At 32.0% G+C, this 26,408-nt stretch overlaps 3 protein-coding genes across 3 annotated transcripts; 2 read left to right on the top strand and 1 right to left on the bottom strand.

The window, feature by feature from the left end:
• The first annotated feature begins 4,424 nt into the window (after positions 1-4,424).
• On the top strand, positions 4,425-8,899 carry LOC114715061 (WAT1-related protein At3g30340-like). The gene is made up of 6 exons (XM_028899873.1): positions 4,425-4,673; positions 4,826-4,888; positions 4,990-5,106; positions 5,726-6,158; positions 6,963-7,114; positions 8,561-8,899. The coding sequence occupies exons 1-6, from the start codon at positions 4,492-4,494 to the stop codon at positions 8,724-8,726; spliced, it is 1,113 nt and encodes a 370-aa protein (XP_028755706.1). The 5' UTR covers positions 4,425-4,491; the 3' UTR covers positions 8,727-8,899.
• A 3,996-nt stretch (positions 8,900-12,895) lies between these two features.
• On the bottom strand, positions 12,896-13,811 carry LOC114715059 (uncharacterized). The gene has a single exon (XM_028899871.1). The coding sequence runs from the start codon at positions 13,658-13,660 to the stop codon at positions 13,169-13,171; it is 492 nt and encodes a 163-aa protein (XP_028755704.1). The 5' UTR covers positions 13,661-13,811; the 3' UTR covers positions 12,896-13,168.
• A 5,310-nt stretch (positions 13,812-19,121) lies between these two features.
• On the top strand, positions 19,122-19,776 carry LOC114715060 (uncharacterized). Its single transcript, XM_028899872.1, has one exon. The coding sequence runs from the start codon at positions 19,232-19,234 to the stop codon at positions 19,406-19,408; it is 177 nt and encodes a 58-aa protein (XP_028755705.1). The 5' UTR covers positions 19,122-19,231; the 3' UTR covers positions 19,409-19,776.
• The last annotated feature ends 6,632 nt before the right edge of the window (positions 19,777-26,408 follow it).

The raw sequence follows: 26,408 nt of genomic DNA, 5'->3' as shown, positions 1-26,408 counted from the left end.
GTCAGATTATTTTAATACATACATACATACATATATATATATATATATATATATATATATAGAAGACCTTTCTTTGTGCATTCAAATTCAGATTCGTTATATAGAAGGGAATCACTAGAATAAAAATAGGCAATTTGCAATGGAAATTTGAAAGAATTCTTGACTCCTTCGCAAATAATTTGCGATAAGAAAATTATTGCAATTTTTGTCACAAACATTATTTGTGATAGAATATTATCCACCCAAATTGAGGCATTAACAGCTTAAGGTTTGTTACAAGTGGAATTGAACTCAACTTTTCATTTATAAGAAAGTTTCCATACCACTAGCTCACAAGATCATCGACAAATAATCAGTTTTCTGCTATAGCGAATATTGTGTGTTTTGAGTTTTTGATTTCTGACATTGGTGCATGTAACCCTTATTTTTATTTTTATAATTTTAATGTATGTGCAAGTCATAAATCTTTCATGTCAAAAACTATATTTATGTGCTCCGTAAAGCTTATTCTTGTGTGTCCCACGAAAATTTTCATAATGAGCTCCGAAAGAAGTAGTGGGTGCAATGATATGCATTTATTCTGGTAATTATTTATTCTAGTAGTTATTTATCGATTCAATGTATGGTCACTACACTACACATACCTTCTTATCTTTCTATATATTGAATGGCGATTACCGATACTCTCAAAGCAAATAAATTGCTGTTGATTAATTAAACATTATTCCTGCCTACAATAATTCCTTTTGACAGAATATGATGGGAGTATGAATAACTCATATGAACTTTTGATATAACTAGGACATGAAGCATGAATGACTTAATACGATTCCAATTCAAATTAATGAGGATAAATAATATTTAACATGAACTTTTGATATAAGGAGGGTTGGAGTTCATAAAACTTTTGAATACTTTAACGTTGGGTTCGGATAAGGGAATATTTAGATTCGGATTTGGGTTTGGGAGTAATCCATTATTTGAGTAGATAAAAATTCATGGATTTGAATTTGATCTAAATCTAAGTTAACTTTATTATTTTAATTCTTTACAATTTCAAATCCTCACTCTATAACCTAAGTATTACAATTTAATATTTTTTATAACCCAAACAAAAGATTTTAAATTTTAGATTTTAGATGTAACATTGTAAAACTTTAACATCCAAATCCAAATTCATTTATTCACACGTGTTCTGTCATCTTCGGCAAGAGTCTAATAAATTTTATCAAGATGGCAAAAACTTATATTTGCTTTCAAACTCAAAGTAAAAAAGCTGCTACAGAGCTTGAACAGGGAAATAATTAAGCTCCTGGCAATGGGACAACCTGTGGCAATAGAATATAATGATTATAGTTTGAATCATTTTGGTTTCAACTTTACTCGAACTCAAAATTCAACACTTGCGATTATTATAAACAAAGAATATTGATGAACACTTCTATGGCTCTAAACAGTAGGTCCCACTTCAAATGCATAAATCTAAAAGTGGGGTGGAGGAATATGATTGCACTGCCAAAAATACCAAAACGTCTCTGGAAGATGCTTCACTTTACTATTTATTCCAAAGTAGAACATCCTAGATTTAGACAAATTTCTTGTCCACGAATTCATGTAATTGGTCCCCACACGTACACCAATTGATTTCTCAAAAGAAACTTGCTTTGGCTGTCTGGCTTTGGGTGAGATGTGACAAGATCTTTGAGGAAATAGGATGGGGTTAAAGGCCAATTAATAAAGTGGTGGGAGTGTATTTCTAGGACATATAGGGTCCATCAAGACAAATTTTATGAGAGGCACAATCTATGGTCACAATGGGGGAGACTTTTGTGCATGGTCGAACTTACTTTATTTCATCTATATTTCATTGGATCATGAAAATTCAAATATAACATTGAATATAGTTGCTTTGGAAGAAAGGGTAAAGCTAATTCCCTTCTACAAAATCTTATTGTTGGCCTGATCTTACGGTTAAGATTGTGATTGAGCTAACGATCCTGCAATACAATACATATTCCAGTTATTGGATCAAGCTCTACCGATTTCAATCACGGGAAAAAGTTTCTTGAGGCTTGTAAGAGAATTTAACACCCAATACTGTAGTCTAATAGTTTTTCATTGTCCTTAATTAGTCTTTTGTATATATTTGAATTATTCCTTTGTTCTTTATCCTTTTCTATTCCACTTGTATTTTACTGTTCTTGCTATTCAAGCAAAAAATTGAAGTTCTTTGCTGGCATGATTGTATTGGTTCGATTATAACGATTCTCTTATTATATATGGAATGAGATTTTCATGTCTTTGTAATTAGTTATGCTTTCATAATTAGAGTCTAAGAAATGGTATTAGAGTGAGGCTTTGTTAAAAACATTGGATAAAGATGAAAACTCAAACTAAAATCTACATGTGTATCCACTTGAAGAAAAGAGAAATTTTCCAAGTGGGGTGCGAGATTTTGCACTCGTCAGGTGTGCTCATGTGAAGAAAAAGAAAAATGGACAATGACAACCAAGAACCTCACAAGAAAGTTGATCAAGACCTCATCATGACGGAGTACTTCTAGAGGGAAGCTGTCTAGTGTTCGATGCTCTATCCCCAACAAAGCTAGTGGACTATATTATATGGGAAAATATTGTATGCTTTTTCATGAAGGATGATTTGTTTTGTGTAAGAAGTTAGATTTGAATTCTACTCGATTTCAGGTTTTCGATCTCCCTTTTAATTTCTCCTCAAATATATATCGTATTCATTCAGTTTTGTGTCTACAAGATGAATAAGATTTCTATTTTATTGGATCACGAGAATCAAAATTGCACCCAAGCTATCAAATGCTTTGGAAGGCAAAAGAAAGCTAGTTTATTTATAACGCTGATATTAGTCAAGTTAAGAATGAATGGTTCTGGTTTTTCATAAGAACTCATAAATATTCAAAAAGAATAATGCAATTAATAGTTGATGTGTTGGTGGTAATAAGTGAATGAATTGCAGTGCAAGTATAGTTGAAGAAAAAGCTGGGAAGTTAGGAACCTGTGCCAAAAAGCCAAGGACATAGACGGTTAATATGTCAATCTTGAGCTTAAAATGCAAAAAGTTGCAGAATTTGTGCCTTTAATTCTCAATCAAGATATCTTCCATAGCATCGTTTCTGAGCACAAGGACACATGTAGGCCAGGCCATGGCTTCATAATCTCTGGCCAACTTTATGCATTCAAATCATTTAGGTTTAACGTTAATTTTGGAGTGAAAGAAAGAAACAACCCACTACTTAAAAATCACTTGAGTTACTAAGGATTGAACTCTTCGAAATCAGCAATTCAAATCTCGATGGACGACACCTTAAAAAATCTCACGGATGATTATTAATAATTGTCATTTGTCTTTATTAGAACTTGTACTAAGAACAACTATCGTTAGTACAAGTCCTAAGACGATTATTAAACCATCGGTAAACATATTTGATTACTATGGTTATTCATCGTTACTGTTAGGATTCTACGATAGTTTACATAATCAATGTTATATATATAAGTAGTCTTGAGGATTATTTCACCAATTGTCATGAAAACCGCGGCTTGGGTCTTCATGATTTATAATTATAATTTTCCCCAGATGAACTAAAACTATGGGATTTCTCAGTAGGACGTCTACAAAATAATCACCTTGCTGGTATTTCTTAGGGCTCAAGTTTTACAACTCCGAAATTCTAGGGCTATAGGGTAACCCCATGTGTTGAAAAGAAGAACTTTTCAATACTTCGCATCACTAAATTCTCTCGTTAATTTCTCTCGTCCTTGTTTCTCAAACTTTTTATCAAATTGCGGTTAGATTTGATACTTTGTTCTGGCTTTTCAGGTATCAGATCAGATATGTGAGGTTGCAGCTAGCTATATCCCTCACTCTGCTTCAAAAGATATGAAGTATTAGATTCCATGCACACGACAGGAAGAGAAGCACAATTTCTTCTCTATAATTCCACTCAAAAGATGCCTCTCACCCATCACAAAAAAACTTATTTTCCCCTCGATGGGAATAATTAATCAGGAACAAAACATGAAGAACATAACCATATTCCAGCCTATATGATTTCTTAAAATAGAACTCGTGGCCTAAAATATCAGACCAAGAATTAGTTAAATTTCATTAAAACGTATATATTCTTTATGGGAGAAACTATTCTGGAATAGTCTGCTTCTGTTGAACAGGATATATCAGTCAAAAGAAAGCAAAAGAAAAGAGCATAACCATTAAACTAATGTCAAAGCTGGTTGCTTAAAGCGGCTTGATGTGATTTGCAGAATTTAATCTTGCTTTCTTGGCACTTATTCTAGAATATTATTTATATATGCCTAAGCCTAGCTCTGTGTTCTACTGCAAACATAAGAGCTTTATGTTTTTTCTTTCTGAGAAAAACAAAAGGGGTTTGAAGCTCTTCACACTTCTTCCCCAGCTCTAAGAATTCTTCTGAGCTTAATTTCATCATTTGCTGAAATCATGAGCAGCTCTGATGAATGGAAGCCTTTTCTAGCAATGATAGCTATCGATTTTGCTTTTGCAGTAGTGAATATTCTGCTCAAGAAATCCCTTCAAGAGGGAATGAATCATTTGGTTTTCATCACTTACAGGTTGATTACTTCTAGTATTTTTCTGGCACCGATCGGCTACTTTTGGGAAAGGTATATATGTAGGCCCTTTCAATCCTAGATGTGGTAGCCTTTGTTTCTAATTTTAGAACTCCGAATTATATAGTTATAGGAACTTTCCATTTATGATGAATGATCATATGACAGATCTTATAACTTTTAACCATTTTTGTTCACTGTTGCAGAAATGGCAGGCCAAGGCTCACATTTAGAATTTTATGTTACCTCTTTCTCAGTGCCATTGTTGGGTTCGTTATTTTTAATCCCAAGTTTTGTTTCGTCCTTTGATTTCTCTTTTAACCCTATCTTCTGGAATTACACATGAATATTGAGGTTGATATTATTGTAGGACATCAGTTACACAATATTTTTTCCTCCTGGGAATACAATATACTTCTGCTACCTTTGCTTGTGCCTTTATCAACATGGTTCCTGTGATCACATTCCTCATGGCATTGCCATTTGGGTATGTATATACAAATTTGATAGGTGTTTTTTCATATGGACAAAGATAAAATATGTGTAGAACCACTTCAGATTTCTAACTTCCACAAAAAGAAAATCCATATGGTGCATTCATAGAGTACAAACATGTCTTAGAATGCATGAATGTAGAAAATCGAATTTAGTGTAGGATCCGTGCACATTGAAGAATTCATCAATTAAATGAATTCGGCCATTAATTTCTTAAAAATCAAGATTATGTGTAGAATCACTTCAGATTTCTAACTTCCACAAAAAGAAAATCCACATAGTGCATCCATAGAGTACAAACATGTCTCGGAATGCATGAATGTAGAAAATCAAATTTAGTGTAGCACCTGTGCACATTGAAGAATTCATCAATAAAATAAATTCGGCCATTAATTTCTTAAAAATCAAGATTCAAATTCTAATAAACATACATGGCACGACAGACAGAATATCGTCATGTCACATCGAACACATATAACACTCCATTCTCCAAAGTATCGATGCTTGACAAGTAACCACCACCTAAATGCAGAATATCAACCTGGTTATCTGCTGTGTTGCTGATGGTATATATAAATATATATATATATATATATATATGTATTCCACAGGTTGGAGAGTGTGGACATAAAATGCAACAGTGGGAGAGCAAAGATCCTAGGAACAGTGGTGTGCATTGGAGGAGCACTGATGTTGACACTGTACAAAGGGAAGCCATTGTTCAGTTTTGATTCTCACTATGATTCTTCTGCATCATCAGCACCAATATCAACGAGTTCTGCGGTAAAGTTGGTTGCTTCATCTGTGAGCCCTGGGAAATGGACCCTTGGTGTTATAGCTTTGATCCTGGGAACACTGTTTTGGTCTTCATGGTTTATTGTGCAATCAAAAATAAGCAAAAGGTTCCCTTGTCAGTATTCTAGTACAGCCATAATGACCTTCTTTGGGGCCATTCAATCTGCTGTTCTTAGCTTAGCCACTGGAAGGAACTTGTCCATGTGGGTTCTCAAGGGAAAGATGCAAATCGTCACTGTTCTGTTTTCTGTAAGTTCTTCTCTATCCTATGTATATCTGAAGACCCATGTTAAATATCAATTCAAATCATTTGAATTCATAGAAGAAAATATAGATTTTGCATTTGAAAGGAATTTAAAGGGGAACAAAAGATAAGATGAGAAATCCCACTTACATTTATGCTTTTTTTTCCCCGTTATCTTGTTTCTGAGTGCCTGAATGTAAATAGCTGAGAGAAAACTGATATTCTAGTTTGTGGTTGAGAAATGAAGAACATGAATCCGGTACACAGTCTACAGGACCATCAACTGATAAATAAAATATTTGAATTATAAAATAAGAAAGAATGAAATTTAAATAGTCTGAAATAAATTTAAACAATATCCAAAGAAAATAATTATAACTCACATGATGGCTGGTGGCTTAAAAATAGGGATGGAACTTTTTAAGGCTGCAGGCTGCTGTTGTTCTGATTTTGAGAATCTTGCAAGGAAAAGGAAAAGGAAAGGGAAAGGGAAAAAGAAAATAAAGAAAGAATAACAAGCATCTCACAAGGATCTTGGGAAATGAAGCGACAGGAATTTAGTAACATGAATAAGATTTCATTAGGACCAAATGTGCAGTGAAGTGAGATATCTATGTGTCACAGATTCTTGCTTTTTTTCTTCATGAATCTCATCGGAACATAATTTCTGGACCAAAAGCTCTGTTTTCTTCCATCATTTGCAGAAGGACCAATTTGAAAGTTGACCCCTAAGAAATATTTTTATTTCACTTTGATCCTTCAAAATCTGTGCAATCTAGTTCCTAAGACAAGTCTGAAAATGCATGCAGGGAATGGTAGGATCAGGATTGTGCTTCGTGGGAATGTCATGGTGTGTGAAGAAAAGGGGTCCAGTCTTCACTGCAGCTTTCAGCCCTCTTGTGCAGATTATGGCTGCCATGATCGATGTCCCTCTCTTGCATGAACAGCTTCATCTTGGAAGGTAACTTCTATGCTTTCATGCATATAAACATTCAAAACGTGTACATTCTACCATTCTCTCTGACCTCAGTTGGAGTGTTCACGGGACGGGATGGGACGAGATCGGGATAGGGTCGTCCCGGTCCTGTCCCAGTGAACAAGGACGGGACAGGGATTCGTGTCCTGTCCTGTCCCGGTTCTGGACAAGGACGGGATCGGAACGTCCCGCTTCCTTTTCTTTTAAAAAACAATACTATAATTTTTTATATGAATTTTTTTATGTTATAATATTTATTTTTTATTGGGCTTCTAAAGATAAAAACATTATAAAAAAAATATTATGTAGAAAGCTCAATTATATAGCATAAAAAAAAGTGTAAAAACAATACTGTAAAAAAAATACCATAAAAAAAACACTATATAATGACTTTATGAATTATTTTATTGAGGAAGGAGATTTTATTGAGATAATACTACAACTTAAGAGCTACAAATCACCATAAAAATAAAAGTTATTATTAATAAGTAAATTGAATAATCTAATAATAATTATTAATAAATAATTTTTGAAAGGGAAAAAAAACCTCGGGACAGGACGGGACGAGACGACCCCGTCCTGCATCCCGTCTCATCCCGTCCTGTTTTTGTCCCGTCCTGAACTCACTGGGACCGAGACGGGATGATTAGGACGGAACAAATTGAACACTCCTAGAGCTTAGAACAACCTATGACACAAATAAATAGAAGACCTCAATTAATTTTGTGTCTAATATTACACAAAAGTATTTCAAGGAGATCATGTCACATTTCTTATAATTACCTAGTTTATCTAACTTCCATAATTATCCAAATCAACTAACTCTTATATTAAAATAGGCGGAAGTAATTCTTTTGTCATCATTTAAGGTTTAGAGATCATTAATTAATGCAAAACATTACTCCATATGAACTAAAATACCATGCAATTGTTTAGAAACAGAATGAAACATATGATAGAGAGTTTGAATGAGGATATGGGTGAAGGGAATAAATCCAATACTCCATCCAGCCCTAATAGAAGAGCTACTTAATTAATTTGAATAAATTGAGAAAGTCAAATAAATTAGTTAATTGTAACAAATGTGATATCATTTCCCTCAAACACCCCCGTATAACATTTATATCAATTTATAAGTTAAATAAATTAGCTTTAAAATAATAATAAATATGAGAGAGAGAGAGAGTATGAGTTGAAATTTTATATTTAAAATCAAATTTGACCCTCCAATTAGCTCTTAACGAACGGAGCATTAGAACTCTAAAATAACAATTTTTTTTTTAACAGAAATAGAGTTGTTGATAAAAGCAAGTGAGAAATTAAGTTTTGTACGTGTAGGCTATTTAGTGATCATTTTGTTGATCTGATCAAACAGTGATGAATATAAAGACTTAGTGGGGTGTAGTCATCGTGATAATTATATACATGCAGTGTATTGGGATCCATTCTGGTGATGCTGGGGTTATATATTCTTCTGTGGGGAAAGCACAAGGAGATGCAGAATAAGAAGACGAAGCTGGTCGTCGTCCAAGAAGCTGAAGAAATCAAAGAACAAGACCCACCAATTCAACAACAAATCACTGTTTCCTGTGACTGACGTTGTTCTTAATGTTCATTGAATTTAATGTGTTCCATTTCATCAATATCATAAAAACTTTGAAGCCTCCTCATTTAGTGTTTAAATTGAGAATCAATAATGGCAACACGGTTTCATCCGTCTGCGTCTTCCTTCTCAATTATTTTTTCATAAATATTATTGTTGTAAACGGAATCACACACACACACACACACACACATATATATTTACTCGGTTCAACAGTAAGATATATGTACGTGTGTTTATTTTGGAATGTAATTTCAGTTTTGTATTGGTGATTGGTATCAACGTTGAAAAGTTGCATAATAATTCTAGTTTTCGAATCTGTCTTACGCAAACCTTTATTTAAATTTTAGATTGGCCAAAGTGACTTTAGAGTCTATTCATGATGCGTTTGGTTAGTGACAAGGAAAGGAACCCAAAAAAAAAAGAGGAGAAAGAAGATAGTGTGATTCGTGCTGGGAAAAAAAAATAGTACACCTTACTAACAAGAAGTTGTTAGTTGATATAGTAAGCCGTCTCACCCTCGTAAAGAAAAAAAAATGAGTTCAAATCCCAAAAAAATATTTGCTGGGAGGATTTTAACTTTAATGCCCTATGCGCAATAGAATTAGTCTCAAGTCTAAAATAACTTGAGCTATAAGTTCCAAAAAAAAAATAGTACAACTTGTTCAAAATTTTTATTAACATTTTGATATATTGGCGACATATTATTTTTATACATCTATTTAAATATCGATCTATATTAATTGGTATTATAATATAAAATATAAAATACATAAAATGATGCATTATTCAACAGTCGTGGAAAGGCAATGTGTTTTTAATTCTTATTTTCATTCTAGTTCGTGCTTGGGTCTTTTTCTACTGACGTAGGTAGGCTATCTATGGTTCTATGATGTTTATTTGGCTTCTTAAATGTTCTGAAACGGCATTATTATTATTAATAGGTCTCAAAGAATTTGAAAATAATATGAAATTACCCAAAGACCCTTTGATCATTTTCAACAATACAAATGTCAACTTGTGACTGGTTGGCAATGATGGTTAAACCAGTGACGAGGGGGAGGATTAATATGGCCAAAGGACGTTTGAGTAGTTTCACATCTTTTTTAAAAAAAAAAAAATTGCTCTCAAATCCCTTGTGAACTATTAGTAATATCTTAAATTTAAAGAACTTATTGGTAATTAATTTCTTGATTTAAGACTTCTATATATTTTTCTTAGATCTCATTCACATACTGGATTTCCAATCATCTTTCCTCTCCATGAGAAGTTTCTTTTTTAGCAAACTTCTCTGGAGCTCTCTCACCGGTAAATTCAGCATCAACTTCAATTTTTATTTCAAATCTCTCCTTATACTAAATATGTAGAAATTCTCCAATTTTTGATATAAAACCTAATTAAATAGTTTGAATAGATTAAAGATGTTAGTTAAATTAGTTAATATGATTTTTTTAAAAAAATACCCTAAGCATCTTCCTTAATTCCCTTCATCCCTCTCTTACCTGATTATTGTTATGAGAATATCAATAGGACTAATTTGAAAAGAATAATTGATAAAAATGTGAAATAAGTCTTATATGTAGGGCAAATATCAACTCCCTAGTTAGTTCTTATATAAAGGATCGGAAAAGTATTTACTATTTTTCCTTTTTCTATGCACTTCTTGGAGACAAGTGCTGCATTAATTCAAAGGGAGACTTAGAAGCAAAGCGAATATTGCCTCAACCTAGATAAGTCAGTCAATTAAAAGGCAGAAGCAACTTCTGATGGCCGCTTCATGGCATAAAAACTTTCCTGCAAGTTAAAAGATAGACACAGGTCCAATATCAATTGTAATATAATTTCAGACAGTTAGTACCTGTCCCTCTAATTTTATTTTTTCAAAAAAAAGTACAAACAACCTATGACAATTTCATAAGAAATGAAAATGACAATTGGACTTTTTTTTCCCCCTCAAGAAATTAGGATTTTTGCCTTGTATCTCATCTGAGCTTATGTGTATCGAGCTTCTCATGAACAAGGATCTCATATGAGTTTTTGGAGGGTCTCCAACAATGTTGAAACAAAGGATACAAACTAATTGAACAAATGACTTCCAATTATTGGAGTTCTTCGTTTGATTAATGTGCGTTTGGTTTTGTGTTAGAGCTTGGTCAAAATGTTATTTTAATCAAAACAATATAAAAATAATTGGTTAAAGCGTAATTTTGGTGAAAACTAATAAATATCTCCAAAGAGAGATTTTAATTAATGCATGACAACACTATAACCCACCAGCATATCTTCAATGAAGCCAAAAATATACTTGCCACGTGCATTGTGTGAAAAACGATTCCTTCTTGATGGATTCATTACAAAAAAACAGACTTTAGGCAACGACTTTCGACGGCGACAAAAAAAGTCACCGCTGAAAGTCCACTTTCAACGGCGACACCAAAAAGTCGCCACTGAAACTAAGACTTTCAGCGGCGACTTTTTTAGTCGCCGCTGAAAGTTCGCCATTGAAACCAAGACTTTCAGTGGCGATTTTTTTTGTCGCCGTCAAAAGTGGACTTTCAGCGGCGACTTTTTTAGTCGCCGCTAAAAGTTCGCCATTGAAACTAAGACTTTCAGCAGTGACAAAAGTATTTTTATATTTTCAGCACTGAAAGACTTTTTGGCGGCGACAAATGTCGCCGCTGAAAGTGTTTTCGGCGGCAACACTAGTCGCCGCTGAAACTTCTAAAAGTCGCCTCTGAAAGTATCTTTCAGCGGCGACCTTTTTAGTCGCCATTGAAAGTTTTCAGCCACGGCTGCTACGGCAACGACTTTTCAGCGGCGACTTGTCGCCGCAAAAAACTTTCGGCGGCGACTTTTGTACTTTCAGCGGCGACAAAAGTCAATTTTTTTGTAGTGATTCTCATCCTAAACACTGTAGGAAAATTTTTTGTGGGCTCACACACACACACACAACAAACACAACAACAACAACAAAAAAGCCTTTTGTGGATTGTGATAATTATTTGATGCATTATTCTCATGATTCGTCGTTGGCATGTATGAAGTCCCAAAATGACCATAATTGGGTTGATCTGTTACCTTTAGCAGTGGGAATTAGTGCAAGAGACGGCAAATGGCCAGAAATGCAAAGATACCTAATTCAAAATAATATATATAATACATGTGTTAGGTATAAAGTGAAAAGTGATTTTATAAAGTCAAAAGTATATATATTCATGATAACACAACCAACATGGAATGGGAATATAATCTTTAATTTGTCATCTGTATATGACAATGTAATAATGCTGACGTGTTAATTAGCACTAATTTCATCCTAATTATTTCGTAAGATATAGATATCACTCTTTTTAGTTTTTAATATAGAAGTTAGTTTGGGTGTTTGTTTTGGTCTTAAATATAAGACCTTAATCTACTTTATTTCTCAAATTTATAATTTTTTTTCAAACTATCTTCATTAATTACATATATGAAAATGAAAGGCAGTTTCGATCAATGAGATAATAACCAAAGGAAGTATTTTAGAAAAACCAATGTATATTTATTACCATCTTATATTCAGGATGTGAGGGAGTATAATTTCTCATGAGGCTTTTTGAATACATAAGGAACTTCACTTTTTTACTTTTCAGCTCAGAGAAAAGAGTGTTCCTTATTCTAAGTCACCAAAGATATTCATTATATTTTTTTTTCAAAATTATTACTCCGATTTAAAGTTTGATGCAATTTTCTTTAATTTTTTCATTTCCCAATGTGTAATTTGTGTTTTAAATAAGAATAAATATGAATTTTTTTTAATTTTATTTTCAAATGAATGTATTATATAACCACCTTTTGTTGATTCTAATGAAGTGGTCGGAGATGCCTTACAACAAGAGCGGATCGATGTACTTAGTTTTTTGGGTTTATAACTAAAGTTCGACCAAATACACGGGGCTATGGCTCCCCACGAATTAAAGTACTCATGTGCTTCGTTCTAATAAGCACAATATGAGCCATCCCATTTCATCATTGATTAAAGCTAATGGCAACTCCTCCTCCATATTAATTATACGTATATAGAATCAAAATTATCCGTGTGTGTGTGTGTGTGTGTGTGTGAATTTTATACATAAAAAGAATAAAGACTTCTGGGGATAACATCAATGATACAAACAAGAATATAGGAATACATTATGACAATGATATTACAATTTTTACCTTCGATATAATATTCTTGATATGGTGTTCAATCACAATCATGCTTAACATCGATGAAAACCTCACTCGCATCTTAAAATGTATGCATAAACAATCACCCACAAGCCATTTTTTCTGATTGGATCCTAAAGTAATATAATGCGTTCAAAAATTTAATCAAACAAAAGGACATATAGTAGTAATTATTAATACTTTGACACTCCACTTTCCCTTAGGTGATGAATTAGACTTGTATCTCAATCAGAATGTCCAGAATGATGATCACTGTCACTTTTGGATCCTTCTTTTTCTTTCTTCTTCTTCCCCTTCTTACCGTGCTTCTCGGCCTTATGGTGGCCGGCCGGCTCGGTAAAATCCGAGATCTCGATGTTCACACCGGGATCATGGGCTTGGTAGCTTCCACTAAACATGATTGAATTGTTGACGGCCTGAAAATTGCTGTTCACATAAGTGCTCAATTCCTCCTCTTCTGTCTGCTTCCCCGAGTGATGGCTGGCCATCGGAATATTGTTGTCAACTTCGGTTTTGAAGGTGGCGCCGTCGTTGGTGCCGGCAAGGGTTATGATCCTAACACCATCATCATCATCTTCTTCTTCTTTATAATGACCTGATTTGTGAAAGTTAGCAACACGGCTGGTGATGGAAGTGACCATCTCTCTAATATCTTTATCAAGCTGTTTATGCTTCTCAGCTTCTGGGTTGAGACTTGATGATTGTGATGAAGGCATATTTAATTGTAAGGAATGAGAATTTTGTTCTTCTTCTCTATAACTGGGTTTTGAGGTGAAATTCAAATGAATGTGTGTGACAGTACATTAAATAAGTGGCTGGGAATAAAGTTGATGATGGAATTACTTCTATGTCAATTCAAGGATCGATCTGTGATTTATTCCAAAGAAGGAAAAAGGGTCCAGGAATTGCTTGAGGAAGAGTTTAACTCATATTCTTTTGTGACTCTTATGCTTGTCGAAGTAATAAATAATTTAAAAAAAAGAGCATTAATTGGTGAAATAAATATTAAATTCTTCTTCATCGTCCTTTTTTCCCATAACTTCTTCATCATCGTTTCTAATCATTATTAAATATTATCAAAATTAATCTCATGTAAGGATATAATTTATCCCTAATCTGTTCATGACCTCCTCCAATAAAGTAGAGACATATTCTACATGATTGAGGCTCCTCCAATAATGTAATTAAATCTTAGAAATCAAAGAATCAAGATATTAGATTAAGTATTTAAGTGTTAACTACTAAAACCAATAATTGTACATAACGCTTGATTATTGCGTAAATCTTTTAGTTTAATCTCACCCGGCCAGTTCCAATTAATGTTATTTTAATTTTAACTTCCAGTTAATTCAATATATATACTTGAGCGTTTGCCATGTGACAATTATTGTGGTCTCTCTTTTCTTTAATCATTGGTGTGCTAAAAATTAATTTAATTACAGAGAAACTCCAACTTTTTTTGAAATTAATATGCATGTTTTGCAACTTATTTAGAGTTTGGGAAGTAACCTATTTTATTCATGGCTTGTGAGTAATTTGCTTAATATATTGATATCAAATTGAAGTTGAAGACAGAGAACCTCATTTGGTACGATTTCTTTTTCTTCCACCCTTGTCCTTCTAATTATAGCTAATAATGGCCCATTTAATTGGAAGAATCTGTTCGAAAAAATAAAAAGGAAAGGAAAGAAGAGAAATACTGAACAGGAAGTCCTAGCTGATACAGAATAAACATAAAGAGTGTTTAATTTGACAGGTGAATTAATCTTTGGTTGGATAAAATGATGAAAAAGAAACTAGAGTAAAATATTACTATAATCTCAATTTAAAAATTATAAAATAATTTATTATAATTGCTAAAATGGGTCTAAACGACTTATTTTAAACAATCGTTATTAATGAAATATAATAAAGCAATTTTAGTCAAAAAATTATCATGGAAACGAGCTTTAATAAGATAAAGAGAAACTTAGATAACCAAAAATAAATTATAACAAATTAAAATTTTTGAGGTTTAGCCCAAACGGAGAAGTAACAAGAGTATTAGTCATCAAGAAGACAATGCTTTGAAATCCCTCCATTTTTTCCTGCTTTGGCAGGCTCCTGTAAATTAATTTTACTCCTATCACTCTACCAACCATGAGATAAATCTGACGGCTAAGATGAAGACACTTCCCAGGCCCCGCACCCAGAGCTGTGGAGGTGATCTGAGCTGATTCCACTCACTATCACGTTAGACACGTTATAGGTGCATGATTAGAATAATGATGACAGAGACATGCATTATGGGAATTAATTAATAATAACTTCAAATGACTCAACAAGATAACATAGCTGGCAAAAAAAAAAAAAGATAACATCGGAATCATTCAAATTAAATAAACACACTTTTTCTAATGCAAAATTAAACACACCAAAAGTAATGGTTTTTACACTTATTAAGTTATCATTGTACTATATCTGTGTGTGTGTGTGTGAATCTTGATCAAATGATAGCACCACATGTTGCTCTCCCAGTATGAATGATTGCAATTTGCATGCTCATCATCAAATAATTAAGGCCTTGTACTAATTATTAGTTATAAATTGATAACAACAATTTGTATGAATAATTAATAGGGATAAATTATTATAAAATATTAAAATAATCATAAACTATAAACAGTGAAGTCTTTGTGTAAAGCATAAATCCATAATTTATGAAATATAAAATCTATAGAAATTATGTTATTCAATATTCATATAATTCATATACTTCATTTAAGATTTGTGTACATGCACTGGCCTTCATTAATTAATATATTATTGCCTCCGGTGTTTAATATAAGACCTTATTTGACTTTTATTTTGGTCTTAAATATAAGATTTTAATCCACTTTGTCTCTCATATTTATATATTTTCTCCTAAGATAGTCCTTCTAATAATAGTAGTTCTAGCCAATATACTTAATTTGCAAGGATATTTTAGGAAAGATAATACCTATTTATTATAAATAACTAACTTAACTTACTTTTTTTTTTCCGTTACAAGGGAGGGGATCGAACCCCTACACACACCCCACACACACCCACCCATACCACTAAACCAAACAGTTCGGTAACTTAACTTATTTTTTTAATCTCCTCAAATTAGTCAACTAAGTCTTATAATTAGGATCCAAAGTAATATTACACTGCCTCCTATCTTTTTTTTTTCCCTAATAAAATTTTAGGAAGGGGGACATCCCTAGGCACCATGACAATCTCAAGAATTGAACCTCTCTTTTTGGTGAGTGTTCAACCTTTTAACTACTAAACCCATGGTACGATGTGTTATCTCTTGTCTTTAATATAAAAGTGAATTGGATATTTGAATTTGATTCTAAATATAAGGCATCAATTTATTTTGCCTTCCAAATATATAATTTTTTTTTCAAAATATCCCTATTAATTGTAAAGAGTTCCTGTACTAAAAAGTATTTCCGATGTATATGATTAAACATGATTTTTTAACACACATTTGTTACAAATAATTAACTTAACTAGTTACCTGAATACTACTAGATTAGTTATCTAATTGTTATATTAAGGACCAAAAAATAGTATAATGTTTATTAGTACATAAATTACATAGAAAGACAAAATAATGGTTTATTTTGTGGGTAGTGCGATTTGATTATTTGGGATTAACGATTTGAATACTTGATCTGGTTTCATTTTTTCGAAATTAAATTTGATTTAGTAAATTCAATTTTGAGTGCACTATTATATCATAGTTTTTTTTTTATTTGGTAATGTATTTCGATCAATGTACTATAGATATGCATTTCAAGTTTAATTAGATTAGATTCTTAACAAAATAAAAAGTGAATAATACCAAAAAAAAATGTACCAGGTGCATTATTTCACTCAATTCTCCTTTTATTTCACTTTTATTTTGAAATTAATTTACATGATTTCAATTTCAAAGAATCATCGCATAAGAATAAAAGAAGAGGCCACTCATACACATGTAGGCTCCACCTAAAATTTTTTGCATCACTTTTCCATAAGAATCTTTATCCAAATTAAAGGGAAGTACTTTTTTGCTTTCTTGCAGAAGAGAGGCATTTTTGCATGGATTCCAACAATTTAATTTTTAATTTCATGTTTAAACTACTCTTCCCGTCTTTAACATAAAATTTATTTAACTAATTTGATTAAATTAAAAAATAAATAAATTAGTTAATTATAATATATATGATATGTTTTTTCTAAAATATTCTAATAATCTTTCTTAATATTTTTCTTACATCTCCTATTCAATTATAGCTGAGGAAGTATCAATGAAATAATTTTAAAAAATTAATAAATATAAAAAAATACATCTTACACTTATTACTAAACACTAACTTCATAAGTAGGTTTTATATTAAACAGGGAAGAAGTATTATCTTTTTATATATAATTGTGAAATATCATTCTACGCACTAAACTGAAAGCTTTTGTCCCTTTCATTCAAATAACTTGCCGAAACCACTGAGTTTACACAAATAATTATTATCTAGTTACTATCATTTTACACCGTTTTCTAATGGGTAAATTGAGTTATGGAAATAAAAAACTTTCTGTGAAAGATATGATAAAGGTGTGAACTATGAAAAAAAAAAGAGAGGATAAAGATGTTTAATTACGTACAGTGATATTTTAGCGTCAGTTGTAATTTTTCATAATCTTTTTTACTATACTCTCCGCCCTTTTATCCATGCCATAAATCAAGCTAGATGTTCAACCGCATTAAGGTCCCTTTTTCCATGGGTGATATACAAACTCTAAAAGAGTTTTTTGCCAACAAATTCCAAAACATATTAGTAAGCGATCGTACATAAATTTTGTCCATTCAACAATATTAACTATTCCCTCAATTCTTTTTTATAAGAAACAATCTTTCTCGTAACGGTGACTTTATATTTAAAAAATAAATCTTTTTTATCGAGAACTTTAAATTAATCTTTTCACTTTTATTCTCATTAAATATATGTCATTTATTATTTATTTATAATAAATTTTTACTCATTATCTCTCGTATACTTTCTTTGCAAGCAAGAATATAATTAAAAAAATATGTATATATTTTAGATATTTATTATTTTTAACTAACATGTTAAACCATTGTTTCTTAAAGTTCACCAATTTATGTTGGGAATTCTTCGCCTTTTGTGCTTGTGCTACAATAAAAATAATCTCAAATCTATTTCTTATTACTCCTTCGATTTTAAATATAAGATCTTTATATATACTAGTATAAAGATTTTATATTTAACACCGGAGAAGTACTCAATTATAATAAATATTCTTATTATGATTTCCTTCTCATTCGGTAAGAATTAAAATCAGCAACCTTAATTGAAGAGATTTTGTCTCATTCGATGTAACTGCCTTTAGTACTCTATCTTATATTTAAATTTTAACAATTCCTGGATAACGTCCAAATCATCATCTGGCCCACGGATCACTATCATCATCATTCATTCCTTCACAAGCGAACATGCTAGAAAGTCAAATAGCCCATGCATATCTATCCCCACCGTCGCAACGCGGCACAACCAAACAACCAACATTAAAAATTATCCAATTTTCTGAAGATTATTACATAATATATTTGACTACATAAATCATTTTAACTAATTATTATTAACTCATTTAAATCTGTTTCCAATTATTTTTTTTCCAATTTTACCCAAACTAAATAAGATTATAAAGGAATAGAAAAATATAAAGAATTATATCCAAATATATATATAATTGCAGGAACAATATTAATAAAAAATATAAATTATTTTTTAAGTAACTTGTATTTTGAACCAAATGAGTTTTAGAAACGATATGGATTGAAGTACTAATTCACTAACATCTATGAATATTTAAACATTAAAGTAAATTAAATATCTTGCAAGAAGATAACCCCGGAACCAGAAAACTACGTACGCAGTCCAAGAATCAAATTTATTAAATTTTGGTTTCAGAAGCATTAAATTAGGTTTCAGCACACTGAAATCTGCAATACCAGCTTCATTTGCACGGTTTCACAATATTGCGACTCTATGGTGGCGCCGCTGGTAGGCGGAGACACAGCAAGTTGAGAAGTAAGACGTGTGGTCGGATCGGGTCAAGATTCTATAAATTTGAACCTCATCTTCCTCATTGCTTGTGACTCGTCTCTGATTGAGTGTTCAGTTTCTCCAGTTTCTGGCTGTGCCGGCTTCGATTTGTACCCGAACTGTCTCGTGTTTTTTGGATTAGCATTTTCTGAGAGGTAATCGGAAGAGATGATACTGGTGGCGATCGTGGCGGAGGTGCTAGAGGAGTACACGGCGGTGCTGGCGAGGGTCGTTGAGCAAGTATTCCGCTCTGCCCCTGTTCCTCGGCGGGTTCGTTTCCTCATCCTCCATAGTCTTCCATTTACTTCTTCTCGCCCTGGGCTTCTGGCTCCTGCGCCGCACTGACTCGATTCTTTCTTTGAATTCGATGTAGAGCTTCTAAATTTTGTTTTGTTGAAGCGTGTTTGACAATATCGTGTCGCTTGTTCGTGCTTTTTTCTTCTCGATTTTCTCCTCCATTTTTCTTTCTTTTTTCTTTTGCTTGATTTTTTTCGAGTTTCTCTTTTCGATCTGTGTATATTGTCCCTCCCCTGGTTTGTATAAATATGTTGGTTTTGGCCTCGATCACAGATGCTCTTTGGTTAAGATTTTCAGTGATTCTACAGTAACTCTGTTCTGTTCATTCCCCTGCCCTTGTTTGCGATGAATTGGACCTAGAATCTGAAGCAGCTTCTTGATAATTTTCTGGTGATGCGAAGATGATTAATTGATAACTTCAATGTAGATTAGTAGTTTCTGGTTTTGATTCTGGGCTTCTTGGATTTTTGAACTGAACTCTGAGTCGTGATTCAGCTGAAGCGGAAAGTGAACAGTGAATACGGGGTGTTGGTGGTTGCTGGAAGAATGTAGAAACTCGTGCTGTCTATTATTTTATGTTATCCTTAAGTAAAAGAGGCTTGGGTATCGATTCATGACTAAAGTTGTAAATGAAGGCGTACAGTTAACCGTAGAGTATTTTTCTGCGTATTAAAAGTACCATGAATGTTGAAAACGGTGTAAAAATAGTGTAAAAACATGAGGATGGTCAAGTCAACTGGGCAAACTCGCCAATGAAAAAAGAGTGACGCAAACGTGTTCGGAAAGTTTTTATTGCACTGGCTATTTAAAAATATTTTTATAATAAATTTGTCTTAAAAACTTAAAATCACAGTAATATTGTCATTTGGCGTTAAAAATATCATTAGTTAGGATCATTATTTTAATAATTAACATTATTTTTTTATATATTTGATGATAGGAGGATAAAATTGTTACAATTTTAAATTTTTGAAACAAAATAACTTGTAAAAAAATTTCAACTCTTGGAATTTCTGAATAAAAATTTTTGAGATAAATTTATATACTACTTCCTGTCCTTAATATAAGACCCCATTGACTTTTTGTTTGATCCTAATTATAAGACCCCAATTAATTTTTATCTCTTATATTTATGTATTTTTTCCAAGATAGTCCTTCTAATAATGATAGTTCTAGCCAATACACTTAATTTACAAGGATATTTTAGAAATGATAATACTTATTTATTATAAATAACTAATTTAACTTACTTCTTTAATCTCCTTAAATAAATCAATCGAGTTTTATAATTAAGATCGAGGTAGTATTAACCAAAAAAAACAAAAGTGCACGCCAAGGTTTTGAAATAGTACCAAAACACTGTGATAACAATTAATTGATGTTGACTGTTTAGCAACGAATCTCCACATGCATTGTATAATGATTTTGCCCATAGTATCCCCGTGTACCGCTGCAGGGTCTTCCGCACGACATAAGAGCCATACCTCTTTGATGTCAGAGTCGCCCCTTCCTCAATTATTGTCATTTTCCTTGTGCCTGTTTGGCATTACTTATTTTGAGTTTATAAATAACTTATAAGCTCTATAAGTTCGATTGATATAATAGGTCTGTTTGGTTGGGTTTTTTTACAATCGGGCTTTTGTTTGAAAAACTACAATAAACTATAAGCTAAAATTAACAGCTTATGGCTTATGGCTTATGGCTTTTGAAATATGGAGAGAAAGAAAGTTAAGAAATTTATTACCTCTTTTGGTTTTTATTATAAGCCTCAAATAACTAATTTGTAGATAATAAAAAATCAGTTAAAATTAGTTGAAAGTAATGAATAAGTTAGAAATATATTTTTATTTTTAAATATGCTCCTAAAAATATACTTTTATTTTTTCATGTTTCACTTTATATTTAAAATATTTTTTATGACTTCTTCATATTAAATTATTTTAATTTCATTGTATTATGTGAAATTATTTTTTTAATCATGTTTCATAGTAAAACTCGTATCTATTTTGATCATTTTACAATTGAAGTTACTTTTACTCAATCACAATCCAAACAACCTTTTACCAATCTCACTTTTGCAATCTAACTTTTCTGAACTCTAATCCAAACACAATTCAGCTTATCCAATTTAGCTTTTATCCAATTTCACTTATTTATAAACTATTTTTTTAATAAGCTACTTTTCCAATCGCTGATCCAAACGGATCCATCGTTTATCAATAAGTTACTTTTCCAGTCGCTTATCAATAAGCTACTTTTCCGGTTTTTTTTTTTTGGCTTTTGATGGTTTTGTTTTGCAGTTAGCGAGTTCCAAATTAAGGACACCACTTTCGGCCCAAAAAAAAAAGGACACCACTATTATAAACTAGCCATGTGCTGAAAGAAAATGAAAAAGGCGGATGACATCAAGGAGGCCGGGAGAGAAGCAGCTTCGACAACGAGCAGGTGCAACCACTACATCAATCCCATGGTGAAAGACACGCTAGCTTGCGTTTGGTAAGAAGTATTAAAAGTGAGAGATTGAGATTATAATTGAAAAAATATATTAAAAGAGTGTTTAGTATAAGAGATTGCTTGATATATAAGATTAGCTAAACTTATATATATAAGATTAGAGAATACTATGAAGAGAAGTGATATTTCCCAATCCCATCTCTATGGGTTTGTCTAATCTCATATAATAAGCAATTACTCATGTTAAATATTATTTTATTGATTTTTTTCAATTATAATGTCAATCCCAATCTCTCATTTTCAATGCTTTGTATCAAACGAAACCAAAGAGTAAAAATGCTATTCAACACACATAGAGATTATTTGTTGAGCAGTTCTTTTTTTGAGCGAAATATTTGTCGAATAGTTAATGTTGGTTGAGTCAATGGTTATGACATTTTTACATTATTTTAGAGGCTTTATGTATACTTTTGTACCATTTTCTTGAATAACATGTTTGTTAAATTATCAATATATAATAGTCCTGATATTTTTTGTATTGTTTTGAAACTTTCAAGTGTTTTTTTTTTCACTCAAAAAAACTTTATGATGTTAGCTGCATATGAAGAATACTTTAAGAGTAGATTTGCACAATCGCTTTGATTATTTACATTAATTAAAAAATTATGAATGGAGATATTAATTTTGAGATAATTATAATGAAAGCTAGTCTAACTTATCAGGGAGATATTTTGCTTCCCTAGCATTAGGGAGATCATTGTGAGTTACGAGAGTGAGTTTTATTTTTTCTAAGGCACTTTGAAAATATATACCAATAAGCACTCAAATTTGAAATTTGTTTTTCCCTTCTAAAATGTCCTGAAAATTTATTTTTGTAACAGAAGTGTCCTGGCATCAGCAGAGGTTAATTTTCACCGTTAAATTTTTCTTTTTGACCTGCTTATCCTGACATGGGTGGTGAGTTGGGAAAAAAATTAAGACACGTGGCTACTTGTTCACACATCATCATCTCCTTCCTCTTTTACGCCCCGCGGGGGTGTCTCGTCCTAAACGCTCTCACCTGTATCAGCTAACCCCACCTTGTTCTTCTGCGATTCACATCCCAGCAACCCCATGTCACCGTCGTCGCCGCTACTTTGCCTCACTGATAGACCCACAAAATTTTGACTGTTCATGTGCCTCTATACGTTCGAATCACACCCAAGTCCTTCAAGCTCCACATCCCATATTCATCATTGAACAGAGAGATTGTGCACACCTGTTGCCCTCTGATTTTCGAGGTAATTAGCGGAGTCTGAAGCTCAGTGTGGGTTCTTGTCAAGTTTTGGTTTTTCCCAGAAATTATTTGTGAATTGGAAAATTTATGAGTTCTTGGTGCTCCGAATTGTTTGGGGCATGCTATTTGCTTCCTAATATGAAATCAAATCACAGTGCAGGGTGCCTCTATGGAAGGAGAAAGAAGAAGAATGGAAGTGTGATTGATAGTTAGAGAGAGTTTGAGAACCATAATGTGATGACGAATCTCATCACTTTCATTTCTTCTCTGCTAAAAAGGGTCTCTGAATCAAATGACGCTAACAATAATCTTCAACCTCAGAGAATCTGTCTTCCCTGGCTTATCAAGATCCACTATCTGGAGAGAATATTCAAGTACACTAACTATAATCCTTCTTCTTTCATTGTCGCCTTATGTTTATCTCAATCGTTTCACCTAGACACAAACTTCTTTACCTTCAATGTCCATCGTCTCCTCATTACCAGCGTCATGGTGATGAAATATAATGAAGTTCGGTAAATTTCACATTTCTAATGTTCCCATCCGTGACTGACAACATATAAGAAGGAAAACTCAAACCATAATCTTTAATTTCTTGTTCTTAGTCAATATCGAATTGTGTGTGTGTGAATTTTAAAGTGTTCTTATGCCCAAATCAATGTTGAATTATGGGTTTGGGAGGGAGAGAAGGGATCGGGAAAGAATTTTCAGGGAGAGAGAATGAGGCAGTGAGGATGATGACAGGTAGCCACCTGTCTAAATTTTCTCCCAACTCACCAGCCATGTCAGCATAAGCACGTCAAGTAGAAAAATTTAACAGTCAGAATTAATTAGGATATTTTAGAAATTTTTTTTAACTGCTAAATGCTTTTCACTTTTCAGTGTATACTTTCAGAATATTTTAGCACTTTATTCTTATTTTTAATACAATTTAAATATACCAATGCATGTAAGCATTTTAATGCTAGACTAAAATTTGAATTCTAGGTGGTGTTATTATTAGAAAAATTTGCAGTTAATGTGAGGTTACTCTAACAATGCATTAAACTAATTTTATTTAAGGAAAAAATTAGTTGCTATCATGAACAAAATTCAACTCGCAACTTCTTACTAAAAAAAGAATTAATTACATGTCAGTAAGCTATAGGCAGCTTAAGATTGAAAATAATTTTTTTTTTTTTGGATAAGCTGGAAAAGAAAACAGAAAAGACGGATGATTGAAAATAATTTAAAATCGAGAGTATATGTATTTCAAATTTTTCTTCATCATGAATAATAACATCTTAAAGATATTTAACCAGAATAATTTTAAAACAATGTGATATGTTATTTTTATTTAAAAGTGCTAAATATAATTAAAAAGGGTAATCAGCGGGTTGCTGGTGAAAAAAGAAAATGTTTCCAGGAATTGGGCAGGTATGAATTTTGAAAATTTAAATATAATAACATAACTTCCATATTTCAAAATTTTGTTTGGAAAGCATCCAAACATAATCAAGGAAAAAAATTTGAAAAGGGAGGACCAGAGGAATCAAAAAAATCATTATATTATTATATGCGAAAGTTGTTGAGTGATATTGAGTAGACATTACGAGAGTTGGTAACGGGAAATGATTTGCCCAACTGAAATCATATTGAAGAATATAGGCAAGAATGATAATGATGATTTTTTTTTCCTGATTCTTAAATATCCTTCTGGTATAGATAATCTTATTCAAGACACTATGAGTACCTTTCCCGGCAAAAATTTAAATCTTGATTCATTACCTAATGAGATATTAGTCCTTTTTATTATATTTAATGCCGTTGATATGACAATGGTTGTCTTACCATAGCCGTAGTAAATTCTTTGCTTTTGATAATTAGTAACGCCATTTGTGGGCAAAAGGAAAAAAAAAAAAAAAACATAACATTGTGTGATTTCTAAAACCAGTGAAGCATCCATGCCTGCGTCCTTTTTGTTGAGAAAAAAGGAATCTTAAAACTTGATTAGAGCTAAGATAGATTTTACAATTCAAAAAATGCTAAAAGAAACAAAAAATTGTCTTGAAAGTTTTCTAACACGTGCAGTTGGTATCATTGAATTTTGGCTGACATTACATTTTTATTGAAGTTTTAAAAATGGTCAAACGGGTCTTGTATTAACATTTTATCAACATTGACCGCTATCAGCTAAACAATTTTAATTAGGACTAAATGACCACTTTTCCTAAAAAAATTTCTACATCTGGAGTAGGAACCCTAAACTGCCGATCAGATTTATCTTTAGATTATCGATGTTCAGATTAGACAAATGATCCAAGAACATTTCGTCAACATTAAAACATGATTTGTATTTCCGAATTATGTGGCTATGATTAAGGCTCAAGAATTGGGGGTAACTTTATTAGAAAAGAATCGTGTAAAACCCGAAAATTTTAATTTTTTGGGATTTTTTTTAAAAAAATTTTAACAAGTTTTTGGGAGAACTTGTAGGAAGCCTCTATTCGAAAATTATATTTGTCAAAATTTTATATGCTTTTATATACAGGAAATACGGATACTCTATAGGATTTCAAATACTCTACTGTATTTAGATTTTTCAAAATACCCAAAAATTAAAAGCACCTCAATCAAATAACCTAATTAACTGATTTGAGTAGATTAAAGATATTAGTTAAATTAGTTAGTATGATACATTTTTCTCTCTCTAAAATACCGTTATCATTTTTCTTAATTCTTTCTCCTTTTCTTTTACTTGATTATTATTAGGAGAATATCAATAAAGTTAATTTAAAAAAAATTATAACATGTGAAGTAAGTCTTATATATAGGATTAACATTAACTTCCTAATTAGCTTCTATATTAAAGATCCGAAGAGTGCAAAAAATACCAATATTTGATTCAGATGCTTTTAACTAATAAAATTTCCTTTTTTTTTTTGGGATAAATGCTCACTTTTTGCCTTAATCTTATTTCTTAGGTGCACCTAGTATCCTAATCTTTTTAGTGATGCAATTTTACTCATGCTTTTACTTTTTTTTATTGTTTTTATCACTCTAATGTTATTTATATAGTGTATTTTATGTTAGAATGCTGGAAGTAACTAAAAAAATAATATCAAATGCATTTAGAAAATAAGATGAGAATATTAATGTGGCTTTACCTTTTTTTTTTTTTGTGGGTACCAAAGAATGCTAAATCCTGGAAAAAAAAAAAAGAACAAAACCAAGGGGATTGCAATCCCATACTATCCTTTTGGATCAAGAGCAAATTTGAGACTTTTTACTTATTCTTCTTCCCAAGACTGTCAGAGCACAATTTTTTCGGCCTCGACC

Source organism: Neltuma alba, unplaced genomic scaffold (genome assembly GCF_004799145.2).
Source record: "Neltuma alba isolate B1F8T4 unplaced genomic scaffold, ASM479914v2 tig00011574_pilon, whole genome shotgun sequence".
Taxonomy (NCBI): Eukaryota; Viridiplantae; Streptophyta; class Magnoliopsida; order Fabales; family Fabaceae; genus Neltuma; species Neltuma alba.
The sequence above is the reverse complement of the archived record's forward strand: the minus strand, read 5'-3'. Positions and strand labels throughout refer to the sequence as shown.